This window comes from Schistocerca gregaria, chromosome 9 (assembly GCF_023897955.1).
Source record: "Schistocerca gregaria isolate iqSchGreg1 chromosome 9, iqSchGreg1.2, whole genome shotgun sequence".
In the NCBI taxonomy this organism is placed as follows: domain Eukaryota; kingdom Metazoa; phylum Arthropoda; class Insecta; order Orthoptera; family Acrididae; genus Schistocerca; species Schistocerca gregaria.
The window spans coordinates 92,579,968-92,601,436 of record NC_064928.1 but is presented as its reverse complement, the minus strand read 5'-3'; the positions used below and the strand labels follow the sequence as shown (position 1 = coordinate 92,601,436).

Genomic DNA, 21,469 nt, shown 5'->3' with positions numbered 1-21,469 from the left:
AGAGGCACTCGGAACTCTAGATTTGTCACTATCGTCGATTTGACACGTTGCTGGTGTTTCATTAACCACAAACACCATTAATAAGTAGCTCAGAGAAAGGGAGCTGAACCCATGGCACACAGTCTGCCACCTATCATACATTGAGCTCTATACATCGACAAGCCCGTTTGCAATGGTGTTGAGCACATTTGTCCCGGAATCTCATCGAGCTGAGTAGAATTGTCTTCAGTGACGAGTCTTGCTTCGAATTGAGCGCCCGTGACCATTGAAGGTGTATCTCGAGACACCTCAGGCAGCAGCAGTGGGATACCAACCTGACTGTCACCTGCCATGTGGCCCAACAACAAGGAGTGTTGGTCTGGGGTGCCATTTCATTTCATAGCAGGACCCCTTTGGTTGTCACCCACAGCACCCGTACAGCTCAGTGATACGTCAACGATATTCCTCTTCCCGTTCTGTAGCCCTTCATGGCAAGCCAACCTGGGCTTAAATTTCAGCAATATAACGTGCATGTGTACGCACGCACGCACGCACGCACGCGCGCGCTCGCGCGCGCTCGCGCGCGCGCACACACACACACACACACACACACACACACACACAGTGAGAGTTTCTGCTTCTTGTCTTCGTACTTCCCAAACCCTGCCTCCCCAGTTGACAACATTTGGAGCATTATGGACAGGGCTCTCCAACCAGCTCAGGATTTTGATGACCTTATGTGCCATTGGACAGAATGTGTGGCACGATATCCCCCAGTAGGACGTAAGACAGTTCTATCAATTGATGCTGAGCTAAATAACAGCATATTTGAGGGCCGGAGGTGGACCAACACCTTTCTGACTTTCTCAATTTGTGAAGTGCTTACTCTTGAATAAGTAATCTAATTTTTCTGAAATTGGTAATCACTTGTTTGTCTGTACATGTACATCACATTTGCCAATTTCCATCCTATTTGGATAATTCCTTTGTGGTGTGTGTTTTTAATCCCTCAGAGTGTATATTTAAATATAATGTTTCGACCTGAAATATTTATTCTGTTAGCAGCAGCCTGTAAACTATGAAAAATTCATCTTGGATTAGAATTTATATTTTTCATACGTGCCTAATATATGTCTATGGAAAAAAATAGCAGGAAAGGGGAAAATGATATTTATGTTTATTTGTGTTAGGAATTCTATTTTATTATATTGCTATGTTTCAACTTGTCAATCAAGCAGTGAATGCCAAACTGCCCTTTAACAGCTGTTGCCACAAATAAGAGAGATCAGTTTTAGACCTAAGCAAATTTTTTAGTTTCCGGATACAGTGTTAAATCCGCGCGGGATGAAAGTTTACGAGACACTAATGTGACTGTGCCAATCGCAAGTTTAGTTTCCCGGTTAGAAAAATTTCACTTGACTGAAAGAGAAAAATATTGGAATATCATTGGTGAGAGTGAACTGCAAGTAGATAGTGTTGAAAATTAAAAGAAGAAGTAATTGAAAGAATTCTATTACATATAGCAATTAAATTGTAATAATGTGAAGATTTGGGGCGAAGGATTGCAGAGACCTATCCACAACTTGGTAAAATTAATTGGAGGACTGCTGTTTACTCACGGCTTCATTGTGAGCATATCTTTTCTCAGTGCTGCTAAAACTTAAAAAAAGTAGTTAGAAAAATGTGTAGCTCTCTACAAAGTTGATGGCTACTAGTGTCAAACAAAAGACTTTCAATGTAACATTTTAGGGCCATTTCATCGTCTGGAGGTAATTGTAGCTCATTGAATGAATGGGAAAGTAGGAAAACAAAAACTCTTAGTGAATAAATAGGTCTGCTCGATTGTGTTACAGTGACTCTTTATGTGATCCAGTGATAATTATTTTGGTTTGTCGTGAAATAAATCTGGGTGGTGATTTTCATATTGTAAGGCGCCATGGTTGTGTAGAATTTTGTACATAATGATGCTCGTGCTATTTGACTTTTGTTATGTATTTCCTTTTGGACACTATGGCAATTTTGGTTCCAAAGCCATTTTCAAACGATTCATTTCCACCCTTCAAGCAGTATTGTCATTCCAGGTGAATTCTGCAGTGGTTCAGTTTTACAGGCCACCAGAGACATGCTGTTCATTATTAAGTTTTGTATGTGTATTGTTTTTTTTTCAATTTTAACATTTGATGGTTGAACATTTAGATACTTACATTTTTTCCCAATAAAAGTTTCTTTAATTGTAAAGAGGTATTCAACAGTCAGGTAGTATAGATGCGAGGATACAGTGGAATAAAAGTTAAACATAAGATACTCATTAAATCAACCACCTATGACTTATTGATGTACAAAATGTCGCTTGCTGCATACGGTCTTCATAAGCTCCTCGTGTATCATCTCAATATGTACATGTGGTTATTATATTACGTGTATCTGTTCTTGCTTGTTTTTAAATGTCTAAGTCCATCAACTGTACGCATTAGTTCGATTTTGTCGCGTTTCACAGTTGGCAATATTTGCAGGTGCGTCAGCCGAAAGAGAGAGCCCAGATGAGAAAATAAATGGCAGTTCCTACAGAGCGAAGTCTTCTGACGGAGCTCCTCCTCTGCAGCGGAAGGACTCGGGCGAAGTGGGTGCTGGGGACGCCGGTCGACCTGAGGTGCCGCGGGCGCGGCGGACTTCCTCGCAGGGTTCCCAGCTGAGACTGATGCCACCACCTCACCGGTCACGTGCAGGGGACGATGAGGTGAGTTTGACATGAGTGTTTGTTAGCTTATTCTGATAATGGCAAGTCTGTGGAATATAAATTATAATGGACAGAACTCTTTGAATAGTTGAACACTGAGTTACCGACAAACACGTAAGGAAGACTGATAAATGTTGCTACCTGAAATCCTTATCAGTAGAAGCAGTCTCCTTGTAGTAGATGGTAGGACAAAATATGTGACCAGGCAAATTTCTTCTTAACTTATGCTTGCTTATACTCTGTGTGCGTGTGCTTCTGTGTACACATACGTGTCAGAAAAAGAAAATGGCCAGATTCAGATTCTAGCTTCGTAATTACTTCCTTCATATGTAATAGTATAAAGAAACTCTTTATGAAAGAATGAATTTACATACACAAATTTCTCTGTGGGCTGTACTGATGAAATGTAATAATAATAATAATAATAATGGTTTATTTGTCCATAATAACTTTTACAGTCATGGACACCCCAAGTGTAATTAATGCAAGCTGAAAGCAATCTCTGACTTCTTTGTTACTATTTATATAAGTAATACAAGCTTTGCATTACATATTTGATTGTTTATTAATTATTTTGTTAATTTGGAATAGTAATTATATAATTTGTTTATAATTTTGCAGAATGAACATTATGGAAAGCTGAGATTTTTTTAGTAAATCTTTTATTTGTTATCAAACTTAGCAATAATCCATAGAGTAGAAATGTTAAATGTTAAACATATTTGTCACATTTGTGCCATTTGTTTATTTGTAATTGCAGTAGTCAGTGATATTGTTGCTATGGATGCAAAGAGAGATACGTGAGAAGAGAAAAAGCTTTTGTTCTAAAATTTCTTCATTATATTGTGCTGTTTTGGTTGCATGTTGAATAGATGTTATAAATCTGTTGTTATATGTGCAAAATATGTAGGATTATTGAGCAAAGTTTGCAGCAGGCATTTATAATTGTGAATTCTATGTAAGCGTTCACACGCACAAAAGGCAGTGAACATCAGTGGTGAAACTTAGAGGAAAGTGTGAGTGTCAGACATTCTATTTACGTCGTAAAACATTTCTGATAGCTCACATCAGTATTATTTATGATCTTTTGTTGTTTTAAACTGGAATATGAGGTCGTTCAAAAAATTCTGAAACATTCAAAATTTTGTGGCAGTGGTGTGTTGGAGCAAAATGCAGTTGACATCCCTACGTATGCCTGTATTTAATGTATAACTGCTGGAAGTTCATTGTTGTATGTATTTCAGTTATTGTTCAGTGCTGTATTGAGTAGAACATTGTGTCACACAGTTTGGAAATTTTGAGATGACAGAGTTATAGGAACTACAGGTGTGCATTAAAATTTTTGTGAAACTCGAGAAAACCTTTACAGAGACACACAAAATGATGCAGGAAGCCTAAAATGAAGTGTGCTTAAGCTGTACTCAGTGTTACAAATGGTTGACGTGGTTTTAAAATGGCCGATCGGAAGTTAAAGGTGACCCTCGTTCAAGATGTCTTTCAACATCTACTGACGACGCTCATGTCAGGAACATCAATGAAATTCAGAATGAAATTTTCACTCTGTAGCGGTGTGTGCACTGATATGAAACTTCCTGGCAGATTAAAACTGTGTGCGACTGGCAGAAGTAAACCTGTGAGGACTGGGCGTAAGTCATGCTTCGGTAGCTCAGATGGTAGAGCAGTTGCCCGTGAAAGGCAAAGAACCTGAGTTCGAGTCTCGGTCAGGCACACAGTTTTAATCTGCCAGGAAGTTTTATCAATGAAATTATATACCAATCAAAGACTGACTGCCAGAGAGATTTCAGAAGAATGTGACATCTCAGTTGGGTCATGAAATCCTGACACAGCATCTTAGAATGCATTGTGTTGCCACCATGTTCGTCCCACGGCTCATGAGGCAAGATGAGATCTGTAAAGAGCTTTTGGATTGTGTAAATTAGAACAAGATGTTCTTTAAGAAACACACAAGTGATGATGAGACCTTGGTCTACAGTTATGATGTTGAGACCAAGGTCCTATCTTCACAATAGGTTGGGAAAGGTTCTCAAAAACAAAAGAACCTTTTCAGGTCAGGTCAGGTCACATGTCAGATCCATGCTGATCATGTTCTTTGACTTTGAAGGATTAGTTCATCATGAATTTGTGCCACAGAGACAAACTGTTAATCGATGGTACTGTCAGGACGTGTTGTGATGTCTATGAGAAAATGTGTGAAGGAAACAGTCTGAAATGTTGCGAGACAATTCGTGGCTATAGCATCATGTAAATTACCCACATATTATCCCTGTTGGTGCATGACTATTGCACAAAAAACGAAATCAGTGTTTTGTCTCATCCTCCGTACTCTGCAGACCTGTGCCGTGTGGACATATTTTTATTTCCAAAGTTAAAAATCCAGTTGAAAGGACTAAGGTTTGCAATGATAGGCAAGATAGAAGAAATTTCACAGATAACACCTTGCATGATACAGCACGAAGGGTACAAAGATTTCTTCTGGAAGTGGAAGTGGAAGTGGAAATGGCATTGAAAGCAATGTATCAATTGTGGAGGAGAGTATTTCGAAGGAGACCATGCACAACAAGTTGAAGGCAAGCATAAAAAATAATTTGTGGACAAAGTTCCAGAATTCTTTGAACAGATCCCATATAGTTGCCATATGATGTTCTGTAACATTAGTAAACAGTTTTGTGTTTTATTCAAAAGCAAAATGTTTGTGAAATATGTCACTCTTGTCTGAAAGCATTTTGGCAATAGAGAAGAAAAACCGTTATTTGAGGAAAAACTGTGTGTGTGTGTGTGTGTGTGTGTGTGTGTGTGTGTGTGTGTGTGTGTGCTGAGGGAGAAAGAGGGTGGGAGGGAGGGAGAGGGGAGATGGGTGAAGGGTGAAGGGAAGCAGGCACGAAGGGATACAGTGAGATCCCGCTTTTATACTTTTCACGGGACTTCCAAAAAATTGTGTAAAACGCGGGAAAATGTAAAATGTGGGAAATAATGTTTTATGCTATAAAATTTACATACAGGAGGCACCCTTGCACTTCACGTATGATACACGTACATAACAGGGATCAAAAGGCTTGTCAGGAACTTATTTATTATCTAATGAAAGTTTATTATCTAATTAAAACCACTGCTGTAATGAACTAATAACTGTCTGGGAAGTAGGAATGTTTGACTCCATTTCATATGTCATAATCGATGTTTTTGAAAGCTTGCAGTTGTAATTTGTTATGTAAATAATGAAATACTGCACTAGATATGTATTTTTTTGTGCTTAGCATGAAACGTTTCGAAACTTTTTTTTTCCCCTTGCTGTCAAGTGCAAATATGTAAATAAGTATTTTTTATGGTGTTTGAATATGTGTTATTTTGCATCTCTTGCACTGTAGTCGTCTTTTTGCGGTTATCCGGCCCTGGAGATTATCAGTTACTGGGCCTCATCAGTTGTGTAGAAAACCACACACACACACACACACACACACACACACACACAAACTGTCACTTACATTGTTTGTTTGTTAACATCACAAAAAATACATATGTAAATACTGCACTTGACAACAAGAATAAATTCTCGAAGCACGTTTTGCTAAGCATGAGTAAATTACGTAACATTTGAGCAATGCAAAGTGAATGATGGCGTCAACTAGTGCTTCAAGTGGCCATATGCCGAAACACGCTAAATATGGTTCGACAGAGGTGTTACGATGATCACAACAATCACGAAACTGCTTTTGTGCAGTAGAGACAGTTTGGAAATGGTTGTGATTGGTCATGATATCTTCATTCGAACGAACCTAGTTAGCCCCATCAGCCACCAAACCAGGTAGAGCTTGGCAGTGGCAGGAGATACGGCACAAATTGCTCCAACTTCTACACGTTTACCGCTTAAAGTCTGCTGAGTAGAGTGCCCTGGTGTCAAGATACTTAACCACATAATATTTGTAAACACTACTGGACGGCCAGCATAATTTTTTCTTCACAAACATTATTTCGTAATGCATTAAAATTATAAATAAGTTATGCAAAACATGTGTAAATTAACATTGTGGGTATAGGAAATTTGACGGGACCGAGAAAAAATGTCATAAATTGTGGGAAAACATCAATTCTGGGAATGTAAAAGTGGGGTTATACTGTAGTTTGTTGTTACAGGCCACAATTCAGTATTTAGTAATGAGATTAATAGCTGCAGCACCTCAGGTACTGATAAACTTTCAGGAAAAATACAGTTAATTTATGGATATCAGTTTGTTGATATTGTGATTTTTAAATGTGTTGTAATTTAGAATGTAAACTCTCACAGTCACGTTGTAGAGAAAGATGAGGAAGGAAGAAACTAAAAGGAGAGCAAGAGGTGCTTACGTTCCACAGCTGCCAACTAACTACCTCTGCGGCGAGTGTGAAGCAACAACATTCGACACTTAAAAGTGTTAATAACACTGTTCATTTGTTCCTTTTATCATCCAGATGCTGGTTTAAAATAGTTTTTAGGCCAGTTTTGATTTGAATTCAGAGTCAGCTGGATAGGTGAGTTGACTACATAAAGTTGCCTAAAAATATTGGGGAAGTAAAATAATTAAGGGCAACTAAGTGCATTTGACTGTAACTTCAATTCAGTTTCAGCTACATGCATTTTCCATTAAATTCCTGGAAACTGTCTATTACTACCGTGTGTGAGATAATCGAGATATAGGACCTTTGGGTTGCGAAAATAAGGACATTTAGTTGATTGTTAAGCCAGTAATGTCTCACACTGCTAATGTTAGTCTGGCCAGTAGTTTCTAACCGTTTCCCCAGTTTGAAGTATCTATCCCTTTGCAGAGCACTACATATTTTGAGAAGTTTCTTTTATGTTAGAAGGACTGCAGTGTTTATAGCAAATGCTTAACAGAGACTTAATTGATTTGTTTGACAGAGAAACATGCTACTCTAGTTGTACCGTACTCTAGTTGTACCGGATAGTTCAAGCCATTGTGCGACTTGACTAATGCTCAACTCTACCTATTAAGAATCAAATTACCCATCTTATTACATACTACTGAGGCTGAATAAAATAAAAAAGGTGCCATCGAACTCTTTCAGTATGTTGTATTGCCCTTTTCCTCTGATGCTGTTACATTGGTTTATGACACAAGAGAAGATAATGAAGGTGTTACACTAAATTTTACAAGCGACAACTGGGCTTGAGTGTATTAGTTAACCTTTGAGATCTTGATTGTGGGGCTAGACTTATTTGTAACATAACTCATTGTCTTAGGTTCGATCACAAGGTGATAATTTGATTGTTAGCTGGGGAAGCCAATGAGTGTGAATGCAAAATAAAGGTTGTGTTTTATAGCCTGATGTGTTTGTTTGCAGCACATGTAATGGATTTTTCGTTATAAGAACATAAACTGAAAGGTGAAATCAAAAAGCTTATATTGTACATAAAATAGAAAGAAACTTCCACATGGGAAGAATATATTAAAAACAAAGATTCCAAGACTTACCAAGCGGGAAAGCGCCAGTAGACAGACACAATAAATAAAACACACACACAGAATTTTGAGCTTTCGCAACCGGCGGCTGCTTCGTCAGGAAAGAGGGAAGGAAAAGGAAAGATGAAAGGATGTAGGTTTTAAGGGAGAGGGTAAGGAGTCATTCCAATCCCAGGAGCGGAAAGACTTACCTTAGGGGGAAAAAAGGATAGGTATATACTCGCGCGCGCGCGCGCGCGCCCACACACACACACACACACACACACACACACACACACACACACACACACACAGACTGTGTATGTATGGATGGATATGTGTGTGTGTGCGCGAGTATATACCTATCCTTTTTCCTCCTAAGGTAAGTCTTTCCGCTTCCGGGATTGGAATGACTCCTTACCCTCTCCCTTAAAATCCACATCCTTTCATCTTTCCTTTTCCTTCCCTCTTTCCTGACGAAGCAGCCGCCGGTTGCGAAAGCTCAAAATTCTGTGTGTGTGTTTGTGTGTTTTATTTATTGTGCCTGTCTACCGGCGCTTTCCTGCTTGGTAAGTCTTGGAATCTTTGTTTTTAATATAGCTTATATTGTACAATTGACAAGTCTCTGACAGGTCTTTTGGTGCACATTGTGTATGAATATTAAACATAAACTATGAGATGAGCAATTTAACTATTACCGATTCTCTCTCTCTCTCTCTCTCTCTCTCTCTCTCTCTCTCTCTCTCTCTCTCTCTCCCCTCCCCCCCTCTCCCTCCCTCTCCCTCCCTCTCTCTCTCTCCCTCCCTCTCCCTCCCTCCCTCCCCCTCTCTCTCTCTCTCTCTATCTATGTGTGCGTGCGTGCGTGTGTGTGTGTGTGTGTGTGTGTGTGTGTCTTTTTAATATTTGGGGTACATCAGCTTTGTAGTAGATTTATCCAACTACTTGGTTGTTCACTTGCACCTGTTCTGTAATGTTGTAGGACCAGCACGTAAAAAATCTGCTAAATAAATGCATATAAAAACAAAATAATGAAGTGGGTGGTTTAGCTGTGAATGTCAACAAACTCCATTTTTAATGGCTGTGCGTTACTGTCAAGCCATTTTGCAGTGTCATCAAAGCAAACACTTACTAGAAGACAAGGAGTGCAGACTCATGGATGGACAGGTTCACAACTGTTACTAGCTTAAGCCTGGTAAAAAAGAGGGTGGCAGTACTCTTTTAGGAACAGCCTTGCATAATATATGGACAACTTTTTTTTGGACTTTTAAAATGTTGCTGGTATGAGGTGTCCACACCTGAGAAGGCCAGATGAGATGTGTGACTGAAGGAACCCAAAATACGCCATATGGAGATAATTATTACTGGCTTTCCATATCAGGTAGGACACTGGCAAGATCTTCGTTCTCTCTCATTCTTCTCGTGTGTCCATATCAACCCAGTCTTGGGTTGTATTTATCTAGTCTAATCTTAGTCCTTAGTCATCAAGAACTTCATTCTGCTGGCCTTTTCTCTGGTTTTATAACTCTTCTTCTTGTCCTTGTATGTGTGGTATAAGTCAAAATGGGTAACTAGTACAGAATGTGTGACACAGATGTTTATAAAGTCTACAAATGAGATTGCTTTACAAATAACTCGTGTGACCAGTTCTAGAATCTTGCTCAAGTGTGTGGAACCCATACCAAATATACTAACACGGGATATTAAAGGTATACAAAGAAGAGCAGCACAAATGGTAACAGGTTTATTTGACCCATAGGAGTGTGTCACTGATGTTGAAAGAACTGAACTGGCAGATTCTTGGAGATAAATGTGAACTGACCCAAGAAAGTCTACTAACAGCGTTCTAAGAATGGGCTTTAAATGGGACTCTAGGAATATACTAGAACCCCTACATATCATCCACATAAGGATTGTGGAGATGAGATTAGATTACAGCATGCACAGAGGCATTCAAACAATCAGTCGTCCTTTGCTCCATATGTGAATGAAACAGGAAGAAACCCTAATAAGTGGTACAATGGAACGTACCTTTTGCAGAATATAGATGTACTGTGTTTACTCGAACCTAAGTCGTGCTTTTTTTCAGGTTTTTGTAGTCCAAAAAACCCTCTGTGGCTTAGAATTGAGTGCAAAGTAAGCGGAAGTTCTGAAATTCTTGAATTTCGAATCTCAAATTCCACGTGTGGCTTAGATTCGGGAAAATTATTTTTCCTTGATTTTGAGTCTCATTTTGCAGGTGCAGCTGAGATTAGAGTGCGGCTTAGATTTGAGTAAATACAGTAAATGTAGACGTAATGAATGGTTTAAAGTGTTCTTTAATACAATCTACATTAATTTACAATGTCTACTTCTAATTCTTCATGTTTGAATGTAATGTTTAACTTGGCTCACTGTTCCTGTTGCATTCCGTACCTTCCCACTTCTTTTATAATATAATTTTGACTTTTGATCACTGCTGAAGAGGCTGGATAGACAGGAGCCTAATTTGCTGATACTTTGTTCATGGCACTAATATTATCAGCTTCTTTGAATGATAGTATATTTCAGAGGCATATGTTAGCCATTAGTTTTCCCATTGTTGTGGATCTCGTATCAGTAGCTGGTGACAATTTTTCTTCAGGTGCTGACACCAGTCCCATGGGTTGCCGCTTTCCTCGCTGCTCGCCGTGAAATAATGGGCGATTTGGAAAGCTTGGGTTTCAGTGCCAACACACCGAGCGGACCTCCTGTTCGGTCACGCCACCGACGCATCAGGCGGGGAAATCGAGCTCACAGGTGCCTGACAATGCTTTTAAATTGAAGAAAGTTACACAGGCCGATTGAGCCAATCTGTGTGTGTTCGTATGTTAGCTGTCAAGTATCTTGTTTACGCATATATGACTATAGATTCCTGTAGCTACTTCCATCTTCTTCTACATTCACAAGGAAAGTTTCATTCATGGAAGGTCCACCAGGCTTGTGGTACACATTATCAGTTCAGCGCTGCAATGCACTTGTGTAATCTATTTTGGTATTTAGTGTGCTGAAACCTAATATGATAAGAGAAAAGCTGTATCTCATACACTTGTTTTACAATGAACACTCAGACATTTAAACATCGTGTTTTTAGACATTTTAATTTTATGCATTTCATATGCCATTTCAGTTTATAATATAATTAATATACAGGGTGTTCCAGAAACTTTGCAGCCGACTTTTAGAGTAGGTGGGGCTCATTGTAAGGATCGAGAATTGCATAACAGCCTATAGCTGCAACATCATCATACACCACTAGGTGGTGCTTTACCCGAGAGTACTGGAAGAAACGTGAGGATTTCCTCATTTGAGCTATCAAGCATGCGAGGAGCGTGGAATTGTATATACTGGAGAGCTTGCAGATGTGCACTTAATTTATGGAATAGCTGAATGAAGTGGTTGAGCTGCTGCATACATTTTGATTATGCTTTCTAGACAGACATCAGCCACACCACAGTTTGTTTGCAAGTCTTCATTGAAATTCGGACAAATACAAGTCATTACGAAATGCTGTAGCTAATGAGGGAGGCCACAGTTGGCACATTTGGTGGTGGGAAAGGAAGTGTGTTAGGTGCCGCTGAGAGTAATCTGAGCACCATTGTATGAGCTGTTGCCTTGGATGTAAGAATGTCTGGTAGCAGTGTCCATTGTATTTTGAACACAGAGTTGTTACATGCCTTTCATCTCCAGAGGGTGCTGTTATTGCACCCTGGTAACAATCCTGCTTGAGTGCATTTTGTACATTCGTTTCTGCAACAAAATATCCATTTCTCAGCTTATGTGTTGTTCTCTGATGATGCCACAGTTACTAATGACACTGTATATAATCTCCACAGTGAGCGTTTGTGGGCACGAGAAAACCCACATGGTGTGCAGCGTCATATGTCACAATATCGTTACACAGTTAATTTGTAAGTGGGTTTGGTCGGTGACTGCTTAGTCGGCCTGCACCATTTGTGATCGCTCTTGACAGCCCCGAAGTGAGAGGAAGATTTGTCTATCATTCAAGGAGGTAATTACTGAGTTCTAGGTAACAAAAAGGACCCACACTATATATTTCTGTTTCAGCTGTCATGATGGGAAAGTTCAATACTTTGAGTTGTTTGATGAGCCTCAACGTACACTTTTTCGACAGTCACCTGGATTGTTTTTAGTAATAGGAAGTCGGTATTAGAACCACTAGAATACCCGTCTTAAAATACTGCTCAAATGTGTGGGACCCTTAACAGATAAGACTAATGGGTTATATTGAATGTGTACAAAGAAGAGCCACAAAAATGTTTTGTTAAAATTAGATGAGAACATGAATTGGCAGATGCTGGAACGTAGAAGTTTGTTATCCTGTGGTAGCGTACTTAACAAAGTTTTAAGAACACATATGATGTGAGGAATTTACTACAACCCTCTATGTATTGCTCCCAGAGGGACCATGAAGACACAATTACACTAATTATGGCATGCACAGAGGCAAATAAGGAGTCACCCTCTCTGATCTCCTAATGTGAGTAGAACAGGAAGAAACTCTTAACATGTGGTACAATGATAATTACCCTCTGCTGCACACTTGATAGACTATTTTTTTAATGTGTTTGTAGATGTAAATGTGACGGGAGATTGCTGTTGGTCACTTCACAGAGAAGCACAACAGGCAGTTCATCAAAGAAAAAAACGGTGTTAAAAGCTTTAAGGAGAAAAGAAATGTAAACCAGTGGTTGTACAATTCTTATACAAAAGAAAAATCTAGCATGGAACAATGATAATATTGTGAAAAGAATAGACTGCCACTCACCATATAGAGGAGACGTTGAATCACAGAGAGGCACAACGAAGAGACTGCTAAACATGCGAGCTTTCAGCCGAAAGGTCTTCTTCTAAATAGACACCACACACACACACACACACACACACACACACACACACACACACACACACACAAGCACAACCCACACACACATGACCACTGTCTCTGGGCACTGAGGGTGCCCTGTGAGCAACTGCACATAATGGAAGAAGCAGTCTAGGTGGTGGGGATGACGAGGAGGCTGGGTCAGGGAGGGGAATGGGTAGCAGGGTAGATGTGGGAGAGGGTATCTGAAGTGCTGCTTTTGGGAGCATGCAGGGAGTGATGACGACAGGCTAGGGCAGCTGGTTGCTGTCGGGAGGGGGGGGGGGGGGGGGGGAATGTTGGAGAGGAGAGAAATAATCGTGGGAAAAAGACGGTGGGTGTACTGGTGGAATACAAAACTGTGAAGTTCTGGAGTGGGAGCAGAGAAGGGGATAGCTGGGTGAGAATGTTTTTGACTGGAGAGGGATTACAGAAATTCCTGGGAGAGTTCCCACACGCACAATAGAGTAAAACTGCCGTTGGTTGGAAGGATCCACATGATGCAGGCTGTGAAGCAGTCATTGATACGAAAAACGTTGTTTGGGCAGCATGCTCGGCAACTGGATGGCCCAGCTGTCTCTCGGCCACGGTTTATCGGTGCCCATTCATACGGACAGACAGCTTGTTGGTTGTCTTGCCCACGTAGAATCCAGCACAGTAGTTGCAGCTTAACTTGTAGATCAGATGACTGACTTCACAGGTAGCCCTGCCTTTGATGGGATAGATGTTGCTTGTAACTGGAATGGAGTAGGTGGTGGTGGTGGTGGTGGTGGTGGTGGTGGTGTTATGGGATAGGTCTTGAATCTAGCTCTAATACAGAGATATCAGCCTCAAGGCAAGGATTTGGGAGATGGCGTGTATTAGGATTGGACAAGGATATTGTGTAGGTTTGGTGGGCAGCAGAATATCACTGTGGAAGGGGTGGGAAGGATAGTGGTAGGATATTCCACATTTCAGGGCACAACTAGTGGTAGTTAGCATTTTAATACAGAAATAGAAAATCCTGGGTTGAATACAAATATGGAATACAAATATTGAAAGTAGTAAAGACAGCAGCTCACAGTATGGAAGAAGCATTTAGGAGTTGATAGGAGTTCAACTAACTTAAAGCGGAAGCATATGAGTTTGAATACTGGGCTACAAGATTCAAACATTTATTTATGATGATATCAATATTGCAGTGTTTCTTTTGTGCTGTGTGGGGTAATTGACACAGCTATATTTATTTTTCTATGTTAGCTGCTTCGTAATGGTAGCTTTGCCGTGTGTCAATTTTCTATTTGATTTAAGTCGGAAAATTATGTATTTTAACTTTTAATTTGAAATGGTGTGGTGTACTAAACTCTAACTAATTTCTATGCACTCTAATGCATTACACAGTAACCTGTGCAAGTACAAGTGAACAGGTTACGATAGGTGTGTACAGGGTAAACATATCTGCAACACTAGTGTCAGAGATCAGAGTGCAGGTACGTATACACTGTTCACTTCTACTTTGACAAGTTACCGTATAATGCATTAAAATGTACAGGAATTGAATTGAGTTTGTAATTTATTTTCTTAATATTTTACTACTGCTTTTGTTTCATAGCCTTTAAGTACATCATCCGATGGTGACTTCGTAAGAATTAGAAACTACTGGTAGTTACATTACCAGTGGTATCACACAAGGTTGAAGAATAAAATTAAAGAATGTTGCTTCAGAATGTGTTTGTTACACTGTCTGCTAAGCACATTTAAGATCGTGGCTGTAATGTAAAAAGTCAGTTTCAGAAGTTGCCAAAAGGTTGTGTGGATAATGGCTAAGCTATTGGGATCACTCCAGATGCAGTCGATATTTTGTTATGCGATGGACGACTGTCGTCGCAGGTCGAGACCCGGAGTCGTGCGTGATCCGCCACTTGCGACCTCGTCCGCACCTGTGGCCACTTCCCCGCCGGGCGGGAATAACAGTTCCTGTCCGCCGTCGACTTACACCCCCATGGAGGCGCTGGCGTCGGCCATTTCAGGGGGAGCCGGCACGCACATCGCAACTTCGCACGACGACACGACGGAAGGTGCGGTCCACTGCTTTCGCGACGAGCACGGAAACTGGATGTCGTACACGTTTCACGAGCGTGGGGCCGGCACGGCAAACCATGGTGTGATGCCCATAGCTGTGGCAGCAGCAGCCGCGGCAGCAGAAGTCGGGGAGGAGAGCCCCAGCAACTCGTCGACCGTGTCGGCAACTTCGGGCGGCGGCAGCGGTGGCCGGGTGAAGGCAGGAGTTGCCGCCCCCCTGCTGCCGTACCACGGGCACGGGCTGTACATACTGGAGACAGTGAGTAATTATGGTAGAATGTAGTACACTAACAAGCAGTGTTGCATTCTCATCATGCAGGTCTGAGATAATTACAGGCCATTGTACTTACAATTTTACTAATATTTGCAACTGTTCTGCCTTACTCGCTACTTCAGTTATGTTTATCATGGAGATAAGAATAAAAATTATCTGTCTCATACAGTTGAAGGTTTATTTTGTTTGAAACAAACACGCTTCAGTTAGTCGTGCCAGGTATGTCAGTGTATTGCATGTTTTCTCTTTTCATGTGCCCATTAGCTCTGGCATTTCACAGGACGTGACTTTGCTTGCTGTGGAATGCACCTGACCTTTAAACCTGTTGCAAGGTAAGTGCAGGTACAGGAAGATAGGTTATATCCTGTGAAATGCGTATGTAACAGAAAGTCAACTGGAAACTTGAGTGTGCATATAGTTCCTACACTAGAGACAATATACACATGAAAAGAATAGGAAACAAAAACCACCAATAATGCCTAACACGAACAAGAGTAATGCTCATTCCTTACTAAGTGATGCATTTTCTGAAAATCAACAGTTTGTACGAACTCTACATGTTTTGAAATCTCACTTAAAGTCTAACCCCTATACTGATTCAAATTTTGGATGGCTAATCTCTACTACTACAGTTCTACTTTCATTTTGGGGTAAACCATTTTAATACCTCATAATTTACAAAATAGTAATTTAGTACCTGAATAAAATGCTGACCTCTGCTCATGCACATCTGTAGAAACACATTACTTTTCTTAACTCATAGTTCCTATCACTTGTATCGTCACAAAACTGGGAGTCTAAGTGTGTGCTTGCACCCAGGAACTTAGTAACTGGCCATTCGTGGCAACCAGTCACCCACAGTCTCTCTGTACTGCCCAAACATTACTGTGTATTGTCAAAAGCACTTGATAATACCCCATTAAAATGAACATTTAAATCATGCCAGTATATTCCATAAAAGTACAGACGCTTGATACGCTAATGAACGCAATGTCGAGTCTACTGTTAGCAGATAGTGTGCTCTTAATACAGTCATGACAGTACTTGATACGCTAGATGACTATATTGCGTGGCAAAGCAGTACAGTTCTGCAGAAAAATGAAGGTGCTTCACATATGTTTCATCAACGCACATTTGTTATTCAGTGTTCCAATTAAATGAACTAAAAAGCTACTCCAGGGCATCTGAGGGTAGTTTTGGTGGTATAGAATATCCTTGTCCAACTATTCATTCAGTCCACAATTTACCACCATAGCTGTGAGACCTAACGGAAGCTTGTGCCATCGGCTTACACATAATTCAGTATACTAACATAAGTTGCGTCAAAACTCATTTCTCAAGTTGCCCCTCTTGTTGGTGTATCAACACGAACTGTCCTATGTGCCTACAAGTTGTGATGCGCAAGGTGGCGCAAGGACAGTGGCTTATAAAGATCCAAAGTGACAGGAACTGGAGACAAGTGTCATGTCTTGTCGATGACAACTGGTTTTGAACCTAACACAAATTGCTACTATCATTGAATGCAGATCCGTCTGAACTGGTTTCTGACTGAATATTGTGAAGAGGGCTTCATGCAGTGAATATTTGGAGTCTGGTGCTTCACAAAAGGCCATTTACTTACAACAACATAGGGAGCTGCATGTCCTCAGTGGGCTGAACAAGAAAGAAGTTGGACATTAGCTGATTGGAGACATGTAGTGATTTTGTCTCTTTCCACACAGTGCAAGGTGTCAAGTGCATTGAAGACTCGAGGGCAGAATGTACCTTGGAAATGATGAAAATATGAAATTTCTTTTTATTGGTGATTATGAAGTATGTATTTTGCAAATATGAAAGTATTTTATAACAAATCCTTACTTAAAGGTCCTAAATGTCAGTTTAAATGGCAGCTTGCAGAGTGAGACACTCCCTCTTTTTCCACTGTGACTTGTCTTCTCTGAATTCATAAGTATAGGAACATTTTTCCCTGTTGCTTTGCACTTTCACCTATTAGTGACCCTGTATGTTGCCTTGCATTCAGTTGTTTCCTACTGTAACAATGTAGTTTTTATGGATGATAGTGGATGTAATGTAAACAATATTAGGTTTGTGTATGGTGTGGGTACGATTGGAAAGATGTTAACAGCAGGGAAAGCTTACTGCTCACCATTAACGGAGATACTGAGTCGCAGAACATGCACGCGCACGCAAATACAAACGCAACTCTCTCACACACGACTGCAGTCTCATTCAGTTGCATGAGACTGAAGAGTCGTGTGTGTGTGTGTGTCTGCGACTGTTGTTGACAAAAGGCCTTAACGCACAAAAGCTTTATTTGTGACAGTCTTCTTATTGTTGCTTATCTGCAACTCAGCATCTCCACTTTGTGGCGAGTAGTAACTTTCCTTTTCATAAAATTTCAGAAATACAATTATTTACTGCAAGCTGGTTGCAAATCAGTGGAGGAAGCTGTGGATTTAAATGATCAGTGTGTAGCAGCCCATATTAAAGACACTGTAAAGGTGATAAAACTTTAAACTCAATTTCCCATAACTTTTGTTCTTTCTAGCTAATGTACCCTTTCTCTGAAACCATTTATCTTGGAGCGCTGAAATTCTAGCAGTCAGTTGTCTTAGTACACATGCATGAAGTGACATTTTTTAGATGTCTGGCTCTATTATAAAGGAACCTGTGACCTTACATATTTTAATAATTTGCCTGACAATGGGTGATTGCTAAAACATTTTTCAGAATCACAGTTTTAATACGATAGTCTAAAAAATGCCAGTTTGTTAGCAAATACCGTAAATGAATGTGAAAAAAATTTCAGTGTTCTACTATTAACACTCTTGAGAAAAAAATGCATTGAAGGTTGTCCATTTAACATGGTGGAGATAGAAGGAACCTCCTCCTCTTAACTTGGGGGATTGTGTAGGGTGCAGTACAGTCCAGAGGTGGGTCTGTGATATATTGGGGTTGGGTTTTGTACAGTAACTTCAGCCCACTAATTCAGCTTACTGTGAATATGAACCAGAATGTTTATTTCATCTTTCACAGCGACCTGGGCTTGCTTTTCACATGCCTCTTCATGATGAATAATCAGTTGATGCTTCTTAAGTGTCAACACCCTTGTTGTTGACACAGTTACACGCACACATTCTTGGCATTGAACCTCAACTTACCCTTTGAATCACCCTGTCCTAATCCTATGGGAAATGTCTGGAATGGTGAAACATAGAAATCAGTACCTAAGAATGACTTCAGTGGGCTGTGGTGTACCAAAAGGAACTTCTGGATTCTCTTCGTCAGTGATTTGATATGATGACCATGACCATGAAGCTAGGCAATGTTACATGGTATTAAGATATTGTCCAGAGGTGCCAAATTTTTTTGACCACTGTGATCATATTTGTGTGTGTGTGTGTGTGTGTGTGTGTGTGTGTGTGTGTGTGTGTGTGTGTGTGTGTGTATGGGTGTACTAGGAACAGTTTGTTCTATTTCAAACAAACTGTTGACACAGGTGATGCCTCCCTCGCAGCGGTCGCCGTTCCACATCCTTCTGGAGCCTGGGGGCAACACGTGTCGTCTGGTGCGGAGGTCTCCACCCCCGCCTCACCGCAGCACTGGAAGCTCTGCTGGGCAGCAAGCGGGGATCGGAGCCGGAGCTGCACACCAGGCTGCCTCCAGCGAGACGGACACGGAGGTGACACTGACACGTGCCGCCGCCGCGACGGGGCGCTTCAGGTTGGCCGACGTTACTGCCGGCCTCACCTCGGACGACATCAGGCGCCCACGTAGATACTACAAGCTCAAGCTTTTTCGCTGCCTAAATATCAAGGTAAGTGTTCAGTTACTGTAGTGTGGGATATTTAATTCTTTGGGGCTGATTCTTTGCAGATGGACTTTCTGAGAGGTAGCCACCGATAAAATAATGGGTACGGTTTCTCGAGATTTCCCATTTCTGTGTGTGTGTGTGTGTGTGTGTGTGTGTGTGTGTGTGTGTGTGTGTGTGTGTGTGTGTTTTCTGATGATTCCGGCATGACTGGGGATTCTTAGTAGAGGTTGTAGTTAAAATTTAAACTACTGTTCACTAGATAGTTTGGGCATACTGGAAAATATTTTCATATTTGCATCTATGAGGGTCTTCATAATGACACATTTCAACCATTTTGCACTTTATTGTGTCAACATTCAATGAATTTTGCAAAAACATAGACTACTACAAACGAGAGTGCATGAAAAGTACTAGAGAAAAATTAATAGCATCTTGTGCATCCTTAAGAAGGCCTGCGTGTAAAACCTAAGCAGGCGTTTGTACATAAAGAGCTGTTAAAAAATCTTAGGTTATTTTGTTCGTATGTCAAGTCCAGTTGACGTGCCCAAAACTTCCATTCACACTCTTGTCGATCTATTGAAACTGAAGACAGCACACAGAAAGCAGAAATATGAAATTCCAGGTTTAAAAATGTATTCATGCAAGAGGATACTACAGTACTAAAGTTTGACTATCACACTGGCTCACAAATGAGACTTACTGAAATTAGCAACCCTGAATTAAAGCAAAAAAATAGAGACTGCACTAAATCACTCAAGGCATCAGGCCGTGAGGGTACATTTGATTTTACATTGAATACAGTAAGTAATTAGCTCCTGTCACAGCTCGTATATCAACAGTCACTTGTGCAGTCAACAGTTCCATGTGACTGGAAATGACTTCTGTTCATACAAAATGTTAAAAGTTCAGGTTAACATAATTAAGGAGCTATGTTGGTTGACATCTGTTAGTTGTAGCAGTCAAGAGCGTATTTCAAGTGTAAACATTATGATGATTTTGAAGTATCAATATGGATTCAGAAAAGACTACAAACACAGATCCCTTTCCTTGTACATGATATCTTGCAAACAGTATGTGCTGGTGAACAGGTAGATTGCTAGAAATTGCATTCAACACTGTACCAAGTTCTCATCTACTAACCAAAATACAGTAATATTGAGTATGTTCACAAATATGTCATTAGCTTGATGAGTATTTGAATAACAGAAACAAGTATGTTGTCCTTGGTGTCAAACGTTCAGCAATAATGAGAGTGACATTGGATGTGCTCCAATGAGGTGTAATAGACTTGGACAGAAGGTGCACTCTGTTATCTCAACATACGCAGTGTGATATAGTAACACAGACAATGTGCAGAAGTTATTTCATTGTGGTGTCATACACAAAAGTAATTGGATACATTAGCATATACATATTTCTCAAAAGTTTACATTAGAATGAAGATCTTTATATAACTGGAGCTGCAACTTCAAAATGAACATTGCAAAAGTAATAAATGCTGTTGAAAAGACAGACCTTGAATTTTTTTCCTTTCATTTCACTGTTTCAATTTTGCCGAGAACAGCCACTAGCATGAAAACTGAAACATTTACCTACTTTAAGAGAAAGTGACGGCAGTGTTTACTGCAGTATTTGTGACAGTACACATTGACTCTAATGGAGTCAAACACAAGTCTTTTTTCCCCACTGTATGCACATTCTTATGCCTTTAAACATTCATTGCTTTGTAAGTGATGAATGTTACACTTGTTTAATATTGTTCTTTCTTTATTTTCAACAGTGTTTCCAGTATCAAAGGACTAAATAACAAAGCAAACGTGTGCTCTGCTAAGTATTGTAAAGACAAAAAGATCAAATTGATTTTGATATTGTATGACAAATCAACACATGGCCTAATTGAGAGTGACAGTTTTTCTCTTGATGTATAACTGTAACATGGCACTTGCCCAGATTTGTAAGGTTACATGCTAAAGGACTTCATAGCATAAAGTCTAACTGCTGCCTCCCAGCTAGGAATAGTACATAATGGATCCTTCACTCTAAAGTGGATTGTGTGCTGCTTTGAAACTTGATGGCAGATTAAAAGTCTGTGCCAAATTGAAACTAAAACCTGGATCTTGCCTTTAATTAGCAATGGTCTGATTGGATGAACTATCCCAACACGACTCACAACGTGCCCTCACAGCTTTAATTCTGCCAGTACTTCTCTCCTGCATTCTAATCTCCACAAAGGTTCTAAATATCTTAT

The 21,469-nt window shown here is 40.2% G+C and overlaps 1 protein-coding gene across 6 annotated transcripts in view; it reads left to right on the top strand.

Annotated features, from left to right (window-relative positions):
* Nucleotides 1–21,469, top strand: part of LOC126292314 (pecanex-like protein 1) — a 274,150-nt gene that overhangs the window by 126,716 nt on the left and 125,965 nt on the right. For 5 of the 6 annotated variants that reach the window (XM_049986247.1, XM_049986250.1, XM_049986251.1 and 2 more), the window contains 4 exons: nucleotides 2,493–2,716; nucleotides 10,793–10,947; nucleotides 14,942–15,392; nucleotides 18,907–19,224. In XM_049986247.1, coding sequence (XP_049842204.1) covers nucleotides 2,493–2,716; nucleotides 10,793–10,947; nucleotides 14,942–15,392; nucleotides 18,907–19,224 — 1,148 coding nt within the window. The remainder of the gene's footprint in view (nucleotides 1–2,492; nucleotides 2,717–10,792; nucleotides 10,948–14,941; nucleotides 15,393–18,906; nucleotides 19,225–21,469) is intronic. The other variant, XM_049986248.1, reaches the window with a different exon arrangement.